General features: G+C 34.2%; 1 protein-coding gene and 1 pseudogene across 6 annotated transcripts in view; one reads left to right on the forward strand and one right to left on the reverse strand.

The window, feature by feature from the left end:
- BABAM2 (BRISC and BRCA1 A complex member 2) overlaps positions 1-19,061 on the reverse strand; it is a 544,147-nt gene that overhangs the window by 310,388 nt on the left and 214,698 nt on the right. For all 6 annotated transcript variants that reach the window (XM_063649424.1, XM_063649425.1, XM_054474868.2 and 3 more), the window contains one exon: positions 6,606-6,800. In XM_063649424.1, the coding sequence (XP_063505494.1) occupies positions 6,606-6,800 (195 nt within the window). The remainder of the gene's footprint in view (positions 1-6,605; positions 6,801-19,061) is intronic.
- On the forward strand, positions 16,013-16,784 carry LOC129030057 (protein FAM133B-like; annotated as a pseudogene).

Here is a 19,061-nt window from a genome sequence, read left to right on the forward strand (position 1 = left end):
TAATGTCCCAGAGAGCATATCTGCAAGTTTCTTTAGTACCCTGAAACGGTTTCCTTTAGAGCTTCCAGAAGGCATGCAACCTTGCCAACCCCTTGATTTTGGCCCAGGGAGACCCATTTCGGACTTCTGCCCTCCAGAACTATGACATAATATATCTGTGTTGTCTTAAGCCACCAAGTTTGTGGTAATTTTTACAGCAGCAATAGGAAACTAATACAGTCCCTGATTCAAAAAAATCTTGGCTCAAAATCAAGCTCCTTTCTTTCTGCCAGGGTCCAGTGTTTATCTCCAGACTCTTGGTCTATATTTTTCCTCCATTAGCAGGCTGTCCTTTAATATTCCTGAACCCTCATGCCAAGCTCTAATTTGTTCATCCCTCAAGACGCACTTTTATACCCTGTTTCTTGATATACTCCCTGATTCCAACTCATAGTTTTACTTCTACGGACTCAGCTACCATTTCTACTAGGCCTTCCCTAGGCCTGATCTGCTGTAAGCTTTGCCTTGTTACAGGATTCTCAGTTTCTTTACTTCACTTGAATCCATAACCATTGCCCTAATGTTTACAAACTACTTAACATCAAATCAAAATAAACTGAGATAAGTGTAGCAGTAGTAGCTTTTGTAAGTAAAGAAAGGAATATTGGTAACATTAAACAGAAAGTTTAAAAAATACTATAAATACAAACTATCTGCTTGAAATGAATTTAAACTTCTACACCTAGATGAACTACATCTCAAGTATTAGCTGAGCCACTGAATAACATTTTGAAAATTATTAGGTAACAAAGGGTGCCATAAAACTGGATTATATTCTAATTCACTATTAATATTAAAAAAGGGGGAATGAGACAGGAAGGCAAATCCTAAAAACTAAAGACTGGTTAGTTTGACAGCGATTCCTGTTTTCAGATGAGCTGTCAGCACTAAAGACAACACATGTTCACCAAGAATTAACCTAACACCCATTTATGTAAGGACAATTAAGGTGATTATTTAATAGGAAAATGCTGGGGATAGAGGATAAACTAAGTTCAACAAAGTTTTCCTTATGAGCCATATAAACATATTAACATTTTAAAACAATCAATAGTTTAAGTCTGAACCATGCACTGTTGGTGGGAATGTAAAATAGTGCAGCCATTAAGGAAACAGTATGGAAATTCCTCAAAAAATTAAAAATAGGATTATATATAATCTAGCAATCCCACTTGTAGGTATATATCCCAAAGAACTCAAAGCAGAATCTCAAAGAGATAGTTGCACACCTATGTTCAATGTAGCATGATTCACAATAGCCAACAGGTAGAAGCAACCCAAATGTTCACTGATGGATGAATGGATAAGTAAAATATGGTAAATACACTCAATTGAATACTATGCAGCCTCAAAAAGGAAGGAAATCCTATCACATGCTACAACATTGATGAACCTCAGACATTATGCTAAGTGAAATAAGCAGTCACAAAAAAACAAATACTATACAATTCTACCCATATGAAGTATCTAAAGGAGTCAAAACCATAGGAACATAAAATAGTAAAGTGACTGCCAAGCGCTGGGGGGAGGAAGAATTAGTGTTTAATGGCTTCCTTTGCAAGATGAAAAAGTTCTGGAGATCTGTTGCACAAAAATGTGAATATACTTAACACTACGGAACTGTACACTTAAAAATAGTAAAGATGGCAAATGTAGTGTTATGTGACTTTTACTGAAATATAAATTCAAGACTTTACAAAAGGAAAAAACCTTGAACTGAACAAACAACATGATTTGTAATAAGAAAAATTTTAGTCATGCTGATTTGAAGGCATTAATCATATGTAAAACCTTAAAATCACAACCTTTAAGAAAAAGCCGAAGAGGCCAGGCACGGTGGCTCACATCTATAATCCCAGCACTTTGGGAGGCCAAGGTGGGTAGATCACCTGAGGTCAGGAATTCAAGACCAGCCTGACCACTATAGTGTAATCCCGTCTCTACTAAAAATACAAAAATTAGCCAGGCGTGGTGGCATGCACTTGTAGTCCCAGCTACTCAGGAGGCTGAGAGAGGAGAATTGCTTGAACCCAGGAGGCGGAGGTTGCAGTGAGCCGAGATTATGCCACTGCACCCCAGCCTGGGCCACAGAGCGAGACTTCGTCTCAAAAAAAGAAAAAGAAAAAGCTGAAGAATAAAAGCGGGAGTGTTATTTAGCCTAAGAAAGACAGTGAAACCTAAAAGAATTAGCAGAGAAGAGCACCTAAACTTTTTCTGCGCTTAATGAGAGTTTATTCATTCATTCATTCAAAAACGTTTATGGAATACCAATGAGGTGGAAGACACTGTTCAGGTGTTTGTGATTTACCAGTGAACAAAACAAAGATCCCTGCCCTCATGAGATTTTACATTCCAATGAGGACAGACACACAATAAATATAATCAATAAGTATGGTAGGCTACCTCTAAGTGGCTCCCAGTGGTCTCTGGTATTTACACTCCTATGTAATTCTGCGTGTGGGCGGGGGGTGTAGGTGTGTTGGGAGGGTGGGATATTGGACCTAACAAATAGAATACAGCAAAAATGATGGGCTGTCACTTTCAAGATTAGGTTATAAAAGACCATAACTTCTATCTTGCTCACACACTCCCTCTTGTTCTCCCCTACTTGCTTGCTCTGTATCTTGTGTACTGCCCTGTAGAGAGGCAAGGAGTTGAAGGTGGCCTCCAGACAACAGCCAGCACTGAACTGAGGCCCTCCATTCGATGGCCCATGAGGAACTGAACTATGCCAACTACTACATGCATGCATTTATAATGATTCCATCTCCAGTCAAGCCTTGAGATGACCAGAGCCCTAGCCAACACTTCAAGCACAGCCTGTGAGAGACCCTGAGATTGCTGCCAAAAACTATGATATCTGCCTACACAGATTGCTGCCAAAAACTATGATAATAAATGTTATTGTTTGAAGCCACTAAGTTTTGGAATGATTATTTTACATAGCAACATATAACTAATATATTAATTATATGGCATGCCAAAAGGAAATGTAAAAAAACCACATGGAGCAAACTAAAAAACAGAGGAGAGGTGCAAGTCACAATGTTTAAAAGGGGTATTACCAATACTTACACACGAATGCTTACAGCAGCATTATTTATAAGAGTCAAAAAGTGGAAACAACCCAAGTGTCCATTAATTGGTAAATGGATAAACAAAATGTGGTATGTCTATTCAATGGAATATTATTCAGCCATAAAAAGAAATGAAGTACTGATACATGCTACAACATGGATGAACCTCAAACATAGGCTAAGTGAAAGAAGTCAGTCACAAAAACCACATACTGTATGATTCCACCATAAGAAATGTTCAGAAAAGAAAATTTATAGAAACAGAAAGTAGTTTAGTGATTGACTAGGCCTGGAGGTGGGAACAAGATTAACTGTAACTGGACATGAGGGATCTCACTGGGGTGATGGAACCATTCTAAAACTGGATAATGGTGGTGGTTGCTCAAATCAGCCAACTTATTAAAAATCATTTAACTGTACACTTAAAACAGGTAAATTTATGATATGTAAATTATACCTCAAAACGGCTACTGGGGGTGTTAACAGGGCGTCATTGAGAACATAACATTAGTGGAAGTTTGAAGGAAGAAGAGTATTAGCCATGTGCATATCTGGGGGAAACATCGCTGACAACAGAGAGCCTATGCAAAGACCCTTGGGCAGGAGAATATCTGGTGTACTTGCTGCACAGCAGGGTGCCAGTGTGGCTGGAGCTGAATTTGAAAGAGGAAGGTAGGAGATGAACACACAAAATTAATGATGGATGGAAGATGGTGGTGATGGGAATCATACAGAGTTTTTTTTTCTTTTTTTGGGGTTTCTTCTTTATATATATAAATATATATTTATATATTATATATATTTAAATATATATTTATATGTTTATATAAATATATATATTTATATATATTTATATATATATAAATATATATTTATATGTTTATATAAATATATATATTTATATAAATATATATTTATATGTTTATATAAATATATATATTTATATGTTTATATATGTTTATATAAATATATATTTATGTTTATATTTATATAAATACATATTTATATATTATATTTATATAAATATATATATTATATATTATATATTTATATATTTATATATTATATATTTTTATATATATTTATATAAATATATATTTATATATATAGTTTATATATATCATATATAATTTATATAAATAAATATGTTATATATTTATATAAATAAATATATATTTATATATAATATACATTTGTATAAATAAATATATATTTATATATAATATACATTTGTATAAATAAATATATTTATAAATATTATATACATTTATATAAATATAAATATTATATACATTTATATAAATATAAATATTATATACATTTATATAAATATTATATATTATATATTTCTATAAATAAATATATATTTATTTATATAATATATTTATATAAATATATATTTTTATATAAATATATTTTTATATATATAAATATGTTTATATATCTATATATTTATATATTTATATATTTATATATATTTTTATATATTTATATATTATATATTATATATTTTATATATTTATATATTTATATATTTATATATTATATTTATATATATTTTTATATATTATATATTATATATTAATATATTATATATAATATATTAATATATTATATATTATATAAATATATATTATATATTATATATATTTATTTATATATTATATATATTATATAAATATATATTATATATTTATTTATATATTATATATATTATATAAATATATATTATATATTTATTTATATATTATATATATTATATAAATATATATTATATATTTATTTATATATAATATATATTTATTTATTTATATATTATATATTATATAATACATTATATAAATATATAATATTATATAAATATATATTTATATAATGTATTATATAAATTATAATATAATATATAATATACAATATATAAATATTATATATTATATATTATATTTATATAATATATATTACATATTTATATATTATATATAATATATAATATATATTTATATATTATATATTATATATTATATATATTATATATATTATATATTTATATATTATATATATTATATATTTATATATTATATATATTATATATTTATATATTATATATATTATATATTTATATATTATATATATTATATATTTATATATTATATATATTATATATTTATATATTCTATATATATATAATTTAAGTTCTGGGATACATGTGAAGAACGTGCAGGTTTGTTTCATAGGTATACACATGCCATGGTGGTTTGCTGCACCCATCAACCCATCATCTACATCAGGTATGTCTCCTAATGGTATCCCTCCCCTAGCCTCCTCCCCACCAACAGGCACCGGTGTGTGACGTTCCCCTCCCTGTGTCCATGTGTTCTCACTGTTCAGCTCCCACTTATGAGTGAGAATATGCCATGTTTGGTTTTCTGTTCCTGTGTTAGTTTGCTGAGAATCATGGCTTCCTGCTTCATCCATGTCCCTGCAAGGGACATGAACTCAACCTTTTTTATGGCTGCATAGTATTCCAGGGTGTATATGTGCCACATTTTCTTAATCCAGTCTATCACTGACGGGCATTTGGGTTGGTTCCAAGTCTTTGCTATTGTGAAGAGTGCTGCAATAAACATACGTGTACATGTGTCTTTATAGTAAAATGATTTATAATCCTTTGGGTATATATCCAGTAATGGGATTGCTGGGTCAAATGGTATTCTGGTTCTAGATTCTTGAGGAATCACCACGCTGTCTTCCACAATGGTTGAACTAATTTACACTCCCACCAACAGTGTAAAGGCATTCCTATTTCTCCACATCCTCTCCAGCATCTGTTGTTTCCTGACTTTTTAATTATCACCACTCTAACTGGTGTGAGATGGTATCTCATTGTAATTTTGATTTGCATTTCTCCACATAGAGTTTTTTATACCACTGGAAAGACTGGCTTTTACCATGAGAGAAAAAAAGAGAAGTACATAAGGTTCTGGGAAGAGAAGCGATAAGGACTGACTTGAATTTTTGAAGGATCATATAATTATAAGTTGCAAAAAGAAAATATAAAAGGCACCATGTAAGCTAGCTGCTTCCAGAGTTACTGACCTCTCTTACCTGACTGGGATATTGGAGAAGTTTTCCATTCAAAGGAGGAGGAAACTTGTTAGTGTCTCAAAATGTGGCCTGCAAGCCACATACATCAGAACAACATGGAGGCTGGTAGCACGTGCAGGCCCTCAGGCTCCACCTCTGACTGCTGAATATCTGGAGCTGGGGATGAGACTCTGAATCTTACAAACTTCCCAGGTAATATCTTTGAGAAACACAATGAACTAGACAAACATTAAGGTCTCTTTAAACTCTAAATTATGAGAAACATATAGGCTACCTGGACCATGTTTATCTAAAGAAATGACTAGGATTTACAAATGGACATCTGAATTGATTATTTCATTATGGATGAAGTCATCTTTTTTTTCCATTCTCAAAAATCCTTACCCAGTTGTTTTTTTTCCCAGCATAAATTTCCATGTTCTCTCCATACTGTGGCTCTTCCAGTAATGTCTGGTATTCAAACATGAGGCGGGAGCTCTCCCGGAGGCGGCTACATTGGAATTGGTGATATTGTTGCACAAGTTCCTTCACCACAAGTAAGAGACATTCAGGATTTGAAGGATTCCAGGAGGCAAGATTCTGTAGAAGTCGTAACAAATAAAAGACCAGTTAAAACTGAAATTTCATACAAATCCAGTATCACATTCACACATCAATGTAGAGGAAAAGAGTAATAGAAATCTAAGAGGAACAGACTACTCCTCCTTAGCCATATACCCAGAGATGAAGTTAGAGAAATCTTTTGATATTGGCAATTTCTCCTGCCTTCTAAAAAAATCCTTGCAGAAAAATTGAGGAGGAATTCCATCATGAATAGGCAGAAAAAGTGAAGTGTAAAGCCGGGTAGTAACAAAACAAGAAACCTAAATATCCTAGAAGACCATAATTTTAGCCCTGGAAGACTTAATTTGTTTCTTATTCTTTTATAATTTTAATTTTTTTCGATCTCTACCTAAATTCAGCATTATATGCTAAAGTAATTCAACTCAGATCCACAGACCATCTGTATCTGTAATACCAGATATAAATAAACGCTCTGTAAACACTAGAGCCTCACAGAAATATAAGCACAATGGTGACGGTTAGGCCTGAAAAAGATAGGCATAAAATAGAGACATGGGAAAATGTCTGCCAAATGCGCAAATCTGAATAACCACAGTTCATCCGTCAGTCACTCCTCCAAGTGAAAAAGGATGGTTCCAAGAAAAAAGCAGCTAGTTCAGCTTGGAACTCAATCACACTCAGGATTTTCCTTGAGACAACGTACTTAGGTATGCAGTAGTCCTCCATGTGTACTCTCATTATGTCGCACAGAATATTGAAAGCATGTGTACTCAAGGGTTATGACTTTATAAAATTCATAGTTTTTATTACTTCATCAAAGACATTTCTTTTTTTTTTTTTTTTTTGAGAAGGAGTCTCACTGTCGCCCAGGCTGGAGTGCAGTGGCGCGATCTCGGCTCACTGCAAGCTCCGCCTCCCAGGTTCACGCCATTCTCCTGCCTCAGCCTCCCGAGTAGCTGGGACTACAGGCGCCCGCCACCACGCCCGGCTAATATTTTTTCTATTTTCAGTAGAGACGGGGTTTCATCGTGTTAGCCAGGATGGTCTCGATCTCCTGAGCTCATGATCCACCCGCCTCGGCCTCCCAAAGTGCTGGGATTAGAGGCGTGAGCCACCGCGCCCGGCCAAAGACATTCTTAAGTGAACTGCTGTTTTTTTTTTAACTGAGTATGTGTGACAACAGAGAATAAAATAACCATGAGTATAGCTTGATGTCTGCTGTGGTTAATGCCAAGTCATCAGTTTTGCCCACCACTGCTTCTGCAATGTAAATGCAAACATTAACACTGTAAAAAAGATGTCATAATATCTTAATATGATTATGAAAACAGTTTTGACTTTGCAGACCCCTGAAATGGTCTCAGGGATCTTCAGAGGTCTGCAGACCACACTTTGAGAACCATCAACACTACTTTATATTGACTTAAGGACAAACCAAGCATAGCTTCTACCAAAAGAAAACAAAGAAAAAGTAAAGGAATGCATTTTTTAAAGGAATTATTTGCTCTACTGAGTGGGTTGATTTATAGGAACTAAATGACAACGGGGAAATGCGTAAGTGTTCTTTCATTTATAGGAAAAACAGGTCTTAGGATGTTCAGATAAAGACGATGAACAGAGGAAAAGGTAAGAGCTTCAGCATCATACAGTGAATAAGAGGGGTATCTTGATATGAAAGTGATTTGATAAGTAAAGTACAAAGTTCTCTCTGGCAAATCTGTTGACCTCAATAGCCGGAAACTCCTTCTGAGCTGTTCAAGACTAAATTCAAAGTATCAATAGGATATAACAGCATTGTATAGAACTTAAAATGATCTTAACATAGCTTGCTATGCATTTCCTTCAGAGAGCATTGCTAAACATTTATAAGCAAGAATAAAATACAATATTCCATTTCTTGGTCAAGTATTCCTTACCAGTCCTCATTCCCTACTAGAGCAAAAAGAAAAGTTAGTTGTCTTGATTTATATTTTTTAAATTCTGTCATTTCTCCTTAGTTATTTGGCAAGTTACAGGCCTATATCCAAAGAATTTTTAAAAATTATAAAAACATGTAAGTTGGCAACATACCTTACCAGCTTGAATTCATTTCAAGTGATTCAAACAAATTGTTAAAGACATACCAACCAGTCTCCTTCCATTAAAATATAATTTCTTTATTGATCTCCTTAGCCATTCAAGGCAAACTCACTGGAAAACACTCCTAATCAAGGATGGTTTAGCTATACTAAACAAGATAAAAATTCCTCTAGTATTGCTACATGACAACTTTTACTTGTTAGGTAATTTGTGGTTTGAACCACTTTGCCTAGAAGGGGAGAAAACAGAAGATATATAAAGTTTTAGTTACTCCCTAAGAATAGGGCATATTTTAAAAACAGGTCTGGCAATACAAGGCATTGGAGCTTTCCATTCTCTTGAGTAGGAGATACAGAAAAATGCCCAAAGCTCCTTCAGGGAAAGAGGGGGGGAGGAGGCATAAGTTAGCAGGCGTCTATGAAAAAGAGAAAAATAAGTGTTTCTCTCTCTATTCACAAAGTTCTTCTTCTACTTCTTTTTGGTAATGCTTGAAGGAAGAAATCTGAAATGAGGATGGTCACGAAGAGTAGGCACAGGACACATCACATATTAACAGAGAAAACAGCATACAAAAAAGGATTCCAAAAATGAGGAATGAAAAATGCATTCAGAGAAAGTGATAAAACATGGGTATTCATTATTCATTAAGCTATTCTGTTTTCTTTGCATATTTAAAAAAATTCCCATATTGAAAAGTAAAACATGTATATAAAACAACAGTGCATGAATATGTGTTTTACAAGAGCACATATAAAGAAAAGTATAGATATCAAGTGTATTCTTTCACTCAGCCTAATAATGTCTGAGATTTAGCCACATTGCATATTTCAGTGGTTTATTCTTTTATGGATGAAAAGCATTTCATTTATGGATACTACAATTTGTTTAGCCATTCTCCAGTTATTGAACATTTGGGTTGCTTCCAGTTTTTTGCTATTGTGAGTAAACCTGCTATGTTCATTCTTGAAAAAAAAAAAAACATAGTCAAAGAAAATAAACAAAAGCAAAAGAAAATTCACTACTATTTTATAATAGAAACTTCATTCATTCTCACAAAAACACCTATGAAACAGTTCAGGGAAGGTATCACACCAATTCTTTTTAAAGACTAGTTAACTAGAGAGATTAAATAACTGCTCACATTCAAGTGTAAACAGTAATTGAGACTGTGTAGAATGTAAATCTTCCTACTCTTCCTCCAATCAGTTAACTAAAATATCAGTTTTGAACCAACGAACTGGCACTTGCCTCTTTGTGGTCATGAGCGAACTCATGCACAGTGGTAATTTTGAATTGTTTACTTTGGCTCCCCTGTCTGGGCTGCCTGACAGGAGGAGTGCTCCGAGTTCATGTGACCCTTCACCTTCCCACATTTCTCTCTCGTAAATACACTCCATCACGTACCTATGGGCTCCCATATCAATGGCCCCGCAGACTTGAACAAGCCCAACCAATCCTCAGAGCTCCTCCTTATCAGAGCTTCCTTCTTCAGAAAGACAGTGAGGAATAGTAGTTTCAAGGCCTAGCTCACCCTCAATTCCAGTTCCACTTATCAAAACCCATAGTTTTTTGGCCACAGTGCCACAAATTTAGACATGCACGAGGATACCAATAAACGGAAAACACTGAGAAACAATGTAGTCTGTCCATGTCTTTGGGGAGATAAAGGAGGAAACTAAGCAAATGAAGAAATGAGACTTGGAACCATCTCTGCTTAAAAAGGGAGGGAAAAAAATCTTCCGGGGGAAAAATTATTTAATGAAATTAATCTTATGATAAAAATGTTCAACTAATAAAAGGATAAGGTACAGGAATACATTAGAAATATAACAAGAAAATTATCTAAAACTTCTTACTACAAACTTTTGCCCAACTCTCTAGCATATTGATAAAATAAAAGGAAATTAAAAGAGACTGACAATATATGAAAAGTATGCAAGCTCATTAGTGTTAAGGAAGTATAATTTTCCTAATTTCTCCTTTTTAATAAACTAATTTTTCATTGAAAAAGTAATATATGCACACGGTAAAACAAATATTTTTTAAATGGCATAAAAGAATGTAAAGAACAATATTAAGTCTCCCTCCAGCCTGTATTATGAGATCTTCTCCCTAGAGAAGATACTTTCCCCCACACAGGGCCTGCACATGACACCAATGTCTGACCATTCCTAAGTTCCTCCACATGACCCATGGCTCTGCCACTCTATGCTGCCTCTCCCACTCTTTGAAGCTCCAAACACTGCTTCCATGGTGCATGCTTCCCTCAGATCAGTGTCTTACTTTCAACTTATTATCCTGATAGTGCTTCAGCTCCACAAATTGTTTCTGGCTCCCATGGGACCCTCTGATTTGGCCTGTCCCTCACCCAACATTTCCCACAAGAGAAGAAATTTGGGCAAAAATTATGAGAAACAATGTTTATATCTTAAATTAGTCAAGTTCTTTTTTCAGCAAACAGCAAATGTTGGTGAAGATATAATTTCATGGACCTTTTTACACAAGGAATTGTAAACTCATACAAGTAGTTTAACTGTGTGTGTGTGTGTGTGTGTGTGTGTGTGTGTGTGTGTGTGTCACAGAGAGAGAGAGTCTTAGAAATGCTTATTCTCAATGCCTCTAGAAATCTTATTTCTGGGAATCTAGCTAATCTGCAAATAACTAAAAATAAGGGGGGGGACTTTATAGACAGAAATACACAGAGAGTCATTTGTAATATCATGAAACTGCAAACAATCTAAACACCTGATAATAAGAATTCTTTTAAAAACTGTTAAAGTAATTCAAATAAATTCAAATAAATTCAAGTAAATTCAAATAAATAATCTGCAACTATGTTTCTATACTATTACAGTATGTTTGTACAATTATATATATAATTGTATAAACATATATATAATTGTACAATTATATATATAATTGTATAAACATATATATAATTGTACAATTATATATAATTGTATAAACATATATATAATTGTATATATATAACAATTACAATAGCACAGAAACAACTGCAATAGCACAGAAAATACTTTTGTTAAAATACTAAATGAGGAGAGATATAAATCTGTATACACATTATGATTACAACTTGGCTATCCCCATCCCCTCCCAACCTTCCACAGCAAAAACCATCTTAACATGGAAAATTTATTGGGAGAAATGTTAATAACTGATACCCATAGTTGGAAGCTATTTAAAAGAGTTTTTTCTTCTTCCTGTTTTTCTGTATTTTCCAAATTTTCTGAGTGTATATACATGTATATGTATGTATGTATACGTATGTATGTATACATAAGACATGCACATACTTTCATAATGTAAATATGACTTTTAAGAAAACATAATAGCATACTTCACGTATTTTATTTCACACTTCACATATTTCATTTCTGTTTTTCAATCTCAAAGTTTAAGAAATTCCATTTGTCATTTATACATTTTATGAGGTCAGACTCCAATTGTCTCTTCTACACAACTAAAAAAGTTAGCCAGTGCCATAACCATCTGGAAAACAAATCTTGCATCATTTAGCCCTAAATACGTATGCTTCAAGTAACTTTGAATTTACTATTTCTTAAATTCTGAGCCTTGCAGAACATTTCCAGAAAGCTAATGCAACATGCTAAAGTGTAGTGGTCACAGTTGAAGCAGTTTATTGTGCTTTCCTTAGCCAAAACTCTTTTGTGTTGCATTCATCTAAATGCAGTCTTACTAAGCAAAAAGAACAAATCTGGAGGCATCACATTACCTGACTTCAAACTATACTATAAGGCCATAGTCACCAAAACAGCATGTTACTGGTATAAAAATAGGCACATAGGCTAATGGAACAGAATAGAGAACTCAGAAATAAAGCCAAATTCTTACAGCCATTTGATCTTCAACACAGCCAACAAAAACATAAAGTGGGGAAAGGACACGCTATTCAACAAATGGTGCTGAAATAATTGGCAAGCCACCTGTAGAACAATGAAACTGGATCCTCAGCTCTCACCTTATATGAAAATCTACTCAAGGTGGATGAAAGACTTAAATCTAAGACCTGAAACCATAAAGATTCTATAAGATAACATAGGAAAAACCCTTCTAGACATTGGCTTAGGCAAAGACTTCATGACCAAGAATCCAAAAGCAAATGCAACAAAAACAAAGATAAATAGATAGGACTTAATTAAACTAAAAAGCTTCTGCACAGCAAAAGAAACTATCAGCAGAGTAAACAGACAACCCACAGAGTGGGAGAAAATCTTCACAATCTCTACATCTGACAAACGACTAATATCCAGAATCTACAAAGAACTCAAACATATCAGCAAGAAAAAAAAAATCTCATTAAGAAGTGAGACACATACACACCTATGTTTATTCCAGCACTATTTACAATAGCAGAGACTTGGAACCAATCCAAATGCCCATCAATGACAGACTGGATAAAGAAAATGCGGCATATATACACCATGGAATACTATGCAGCCATAAAAAAGAATGAGTTCATGTCCTTTTCAGGGACATGGGTGAATCTGGAAGCTATCATTCTCAGAAAGCTAACAGAGGAACAGAAAATCAAATACAGCATGCTCTCCCTCATAAGTGGGAGTTGAACAATGAGAACATATGGACACAGGGAGGGCAACATCACACACTGGGGCCTGTCAAGGGTTGGGGGGTAAGGGGAGGGAGAGCGTTAGGACAAATATGTAATGCATGTGGGGCTTAAAACCTAGATGATGGGTTGATAGATGCAGCAAACCACCCTGGCTCATATATACCTATGTAACAAACCTGCACGTCCTGCACACGTATCCCAGAACTTAAAGTAAAATGTTTTAAAAAGTGGACTAAGGATATGAATAGACAATTCTCAAAAGAAGATATACAAATGGCCAACAAGCATTTGGAAAAATGCTAACATCAGAGAAATGCAAATCAAAACCATAACGCAATACCGCTTCACTCCTGCAAGAATGACCAAAATCAAAAAATAACAGATGGCGTGGATGTGGTGAAAAGGGAACACTTTTACATTATAAAAGTAAAAAAAGGGAATGTAAACTAGTACAACCACTATGGAAAACAGTGTGGAGATTCCTTAAAGAACTGAAAGTAGATTTACCTTTTGATCCAGCAATCCTATTACTAGGTATCCACCCAGAGGAAAAAAAGTCATTATATGAAAAAGATACTTGCACACACATGTTCACAGCAGCACAATTTGCAATTACAAAAGTGGGGAACCAGCCCAAATATTCATCAATCAATGAGTGGATAAAGAAAATGTGACATATATCATGGAATACTACTCAGCCATAAAAAGTAATGAAATAACGGCATGCGCAACAACCTGGATGGAATTGGAGACTATTATTCTAAGTGAAGTAACTCAGGAATAAAAAAACAAACATCATATGTTCTCAGTCACATGTGGGAGCTAAGCTACGAGGACACAAATGTATAAGAATGAGGACACAAAGGTATAAGAATGACACATTGGACTTTGGGGACTCAGGAAAGGGTGAGGGTAGCAAGAAATAAAAGACTACACATTGGGCACAGTGTACACTGCTTGTGTGATGGATGCACCAATCTCAGAAATTGCCACTAAAGAATTTATTCATATAACCAAACACCACCTGTTTCCCAAAACCTACTGAAATACGAAAATCAAAAAATTTTTAAAAACCTGTACACAAATGTTCATAGTAGCATTATTCCTTATAGCTAAAAAGTACAAACAACCCAAATGTCCATCAACCAATGATGAATAAATACAACGTGTACACACATACAATGGAATATCACTCCACAATAAAAATACTGATTCATGCTATGACAGGGATTAACCTTGAAACATTAAGCTGTGCAAGAAGCCAGACCTAAAGGCCACACATTGTATGAATCCATTTATACAAAATGTCTAGAAAAGCCAAATCTATAGGGACAGACTGTAAATTAGTGGTTGCCTAGGGCTGGAGACTTGGGGGAAAATGAGGACTGCTAATGGGTACACTGTTTCTTTTTGGGAATGATTAGAATGTTCTAAATTCACTATGGTAATTGATGACTGCACGACTCTGTGGATATACTAAAAACAACTGAATTTTATACTTCAAATGGATGAGTTACATATCAATTAGATCTCAATAAAGCTATTAAAAAAGAAAAAAGTAAAAATCTTTCTACGACATAGAAAGTAATAGTGCATTAGGTAATTTCTAATTTTAAACTTCTAATGTCTATAATCATGAATAAATTATACAGAATATGCAGAAAAAATAAAATAAATGGGAAGTCTTAGGAAATCACCAACAACATTTTACATTTCTAACAAAACTGGAACTGAACAAGCATGATTTTTTAAAATGTCACTCCATCTGGAGAATACCAAGGATAACAACAAAAATAAATTTGCTATTGACCTATTTGTAAGAGGACCAAGTATTATCAGCCATAAGTGTTTACACCATAGATTTTGTTAAGTATGTATAATTCCTCTAATATATCATCTAAAACAATTGAAATGAAATCATTTTAAACATATTTTCCTTATTTCTTCAAATATAACAATTTCCAAATTTTGTAAAGTCGAGTGGACATAACATGAATTTGAAGATGGGAGAAAGAGAAGCTGGATTAAGAAAAACTAACTTTGGGACTATTCAGAGAAAGTCTACTCCTTCTTCCATGTAAATACCCTTCAAATATTTATAGTCATGTGGCTAACAAAAAAAGGTAACACAGCACTGCCAATCATATCCCTTATGGTTTTAACTTGCAGATTATATTTTGGGATTTTGTTCTTGTGAAATTTCAACTATTAAGAACAAAATGAAGTGGAGACAAGAAAGAATATCATAGTAGTACCCTTCACCACTACAAATTGTAGCACACTCATAGAAATAAATATTGGTACAGCAAAAAAATTAAACAGGGTAGTTCTGTGATCCTCCATGGCTTTGTTTTCAAATATCCTAATAATTCTCTTCCCCCTTGTAAGCAGAGCCTATAGAGTCTGATGAGATTGTTGCTATGATGTTTGAAGTTGTTCATTACAGTCTAAAACACAGTGGATTCTGGGATGCACAGAAGTTAATTAGAAAGACATGCACCTGCAGCGGGCCCGCTTCGGCCATCTCTCCAGCCCGGTTTCCCTCGGCGTGCGACTGTGTGCTCAGCCCAGCACCATGGAGAAGTGGGACAAATGGGTGGCCTACATGAACCCAACAGCAATGGTGAGATCAAGGGGTCCAATCCAGTCTTCAGGGCCAAAAATACAGGATTATCTGAATCGATCAAGGCCTACCTGGGAAGAAGTAAAAGAGCAACTAGAAAAGAAAAAAGAAAGCCTCCAAGGCTTTGGCTGAATGTGAAGAAAAAATGAATGAGAACTGGAAGAAAGAACTAGGAAAACACAGGGGGAAATTGTTAAGTGGAAGTGAGAGCTCATCCAAAAAAAGACAGAGAAAGAAAAAAGAAGACATCTGGTAAGTATTCATCTTCTTCTTCATCAAGCTCTGATTCTTCCAGCAGTTCTTCTGATTCTGAAGATAAGGATAAGAAACACAGAAAACCAAGAAAGAAAAAGAAGAACCGTTCATATAAATCTTCTGAAAGGTCCATGTCAGAAACTGAATCAGACAGTAAGGATAATTTAGAAAAGAAAAAGAAGTCAAAAGATGCAACTGAGAAAGAAAAGGACATTAAAGGACTCAGAAAAAAAGAGAAAGATATATTCTGAAGATAAACCTTTATCATCGGAGTCCTTATCAGAATCAGAGTATATTGAGGAGGTACGAGCAAAAAAGATGAAAAGCAGTGAAGAATGAGAAAAAGCAACAGAAAAAAACAAAACAGAAAAAGAAGCATAAGAAACACAGTAAGAAGAAAAAGAAGCCTGCTAGTTCATTCAAGTCTTGATTCACCATAACATTAATAAAAATCAGGATTCCCTTATAAAGAAAGCACAATGTCTGAGGAAATTTCAACTGTGAAAACTACAACATATTTACTAAAATGCATGAATTTTCTTGTTTTTAGAATTATTCCTGGACTATTCAGTAGCCACTCAGATGCCACTGTGTGAAAGGGCCATAAATGTTGCCTGCTGCTTGAACATCTATTTTTTTCTCTTCCAGGGCTTGATAACTCTGGGAGATAATACACTGCAGTCATACTAGTGGTTAAGATATTTGGGAATAAAATTAATACTTCTGACTAGAAGTGTCTAAAGATAAACCAACAGAAATTGAATCTGGATACATCTTTAAGATGTGATCAGAAATGACCAGATGACTCTAGTTAAAATTTTTGAAGGAGGGATTAAATTAATATTTCAAAACCCTTACTCTGTAGATAAATGTATTTTAATTTTTCCCCTTGTATACTTTTATTTACCTGGGGAAGGAGCTTTTAGGGTTAGGGGGTGGTTTGCTATCACTTTAGCTAGCAGAATAGTGTGCCTTTGATCCTCACACATCTGTATTGTGCACACAGCAGCCATGCTTCACAGGAAGGTCAGAGCTGGCTACCAGCAGTCTTGCCCTTTACTGAGCTTAGTGTCATCCTTGGATGCTGTCATATGCTGCTTTGAGTGAACCAGAGAAACAGCCATTTGCAGCATGAGAAAGCCCCAAAAGCTCTGGGATTTACTTCCACTTCAATAATAATGAATATTTTTTAGCATTAGAATGTGTTATGTCATTTGAATTAATTTTGATTACACTTTGGCTTGGGAAAAGAATTATTTTAAATAGACACTGGTCCTTTCTGAACTTGATAGCTAAGGATTCTAAAACGCACATTTTATACTAAGTTTTAACCAGTCAGGAAAATTTTATGTAACCAGTGATAGTTTATTTTTTGTATGAATTTTGTTTAGGCTGCAATGTTTAGCTTTTGTTAACTCCTCACTCTTGCTGTTTTAACTTCATTACTATGTTTAACAACCTACTTGCCAAGATATTTAGCATGTAAAACGCAGAGTTTCGATTAAAAAAAAAAAAAAAACGGCTTCATATTGAAGCTGAGACTTACCATAAACAAGTTGAGTGACAAAAAAAAAAAAAAAAGAAAAAGAAAGAAAGAAATGCAAATATCTGCCATCCAAATGAATAGCTAAGTAGACACCAATAAATGGCCACTTCTGGGATTAATTTGGGCTAGTAAAAGTATTCCTAGAAACACAGTTAAGGTTAAGTCCTCACACTTACTTAGGAACTGTGTCTGTCAAGTAAATTGAATGTATGCAGGTAAAACATGGTAATTTGCGACTTGTGTTTAGGGGCTTCTGGTGGAGCCAGAATTAGTCTGAACAGAAGGCACTTCAGGCTTTCTAAACCCTGTTTTAACCAGAACACCTCTGTTCGTCTCGTTTTTGTTTGTTTTAGTTTGGCTTGGTTGGAGTGTTATCAAAGATGTTGTGATTTGAAAAGAATCTTTTTTTGGAAAAATTGATCTAGTCTAATACACAGTGAATAGTTCAGTGAAATCTTAATGTTACCTCCCCCCGTCCTGTATGTGACCCTCATCTCAATACCAGAAGCCCTGCTAAGCGGAATCCGTAATCATAACATGGCCATGGAGGAATGGCATAGGATCTTCACAAAAACGTGCTGAAGAAAAGTATGTCCCTTTGTTTTTTTCCTTTCAGTTTTTGTTTTTAAGACTTTAGCCACGAATTATCAAATTAGTCAACAAAAATGCAGCTCATGCTCGGAGTAAAAAGAATTTATCTTCTTAAATCCTACATATCTCAACAATAAGCAGAGTGGAGCTGACAGTTGCTCCAGAAAAACTCATCCGTTTTGGGGAGTTTTTGGGAGCAGCCATGGAAGCCACGGAAGCTTCTGATTGTGGTTCTGCCCCACCTTTATCTTGAGCTCTCCAAGGTTCTGACCTGCCTCTCAACCAACAACCAACTTCGCTGTGAGCCACGTGTAAGAGCTATTTTTTTTTTTTTTTTTTTGACTTGCAGGACAAAATCAATCAGACCATTCCCTGGCTTACAACCAATGAAATCTTCTAGCTACTTGTGGTAATGTGATCCTGATTCTCATGTCAATACAGAACATGACAGTTATATATTCTTGAGGAGGACATATGTCTTGGGCAAAATGCACAAATACCTTTGTAGCTGAAAAACCACTTTCCCATAAAAGTTTGTGACAGGACTGGTAAGACTCATAATGGAGAAAA

The sequence above is a fragment of the Pongo pygmaeus genome, chromosome 12 (genome assembly GCF_028885625.2).
Source record: "Pongo pygmaeus isolate AG05252 chromosome 12, NHGRI_mPonPyg2-v2.0_pri, whole genome shotgun sequence".
Taxonomy (NCBI): domain Eukaryota; kingdom Metazoa; phylum Chordata; class Mammalia; order Primates; family Hominidae; genus Pongo; species Pongo pygmaeus.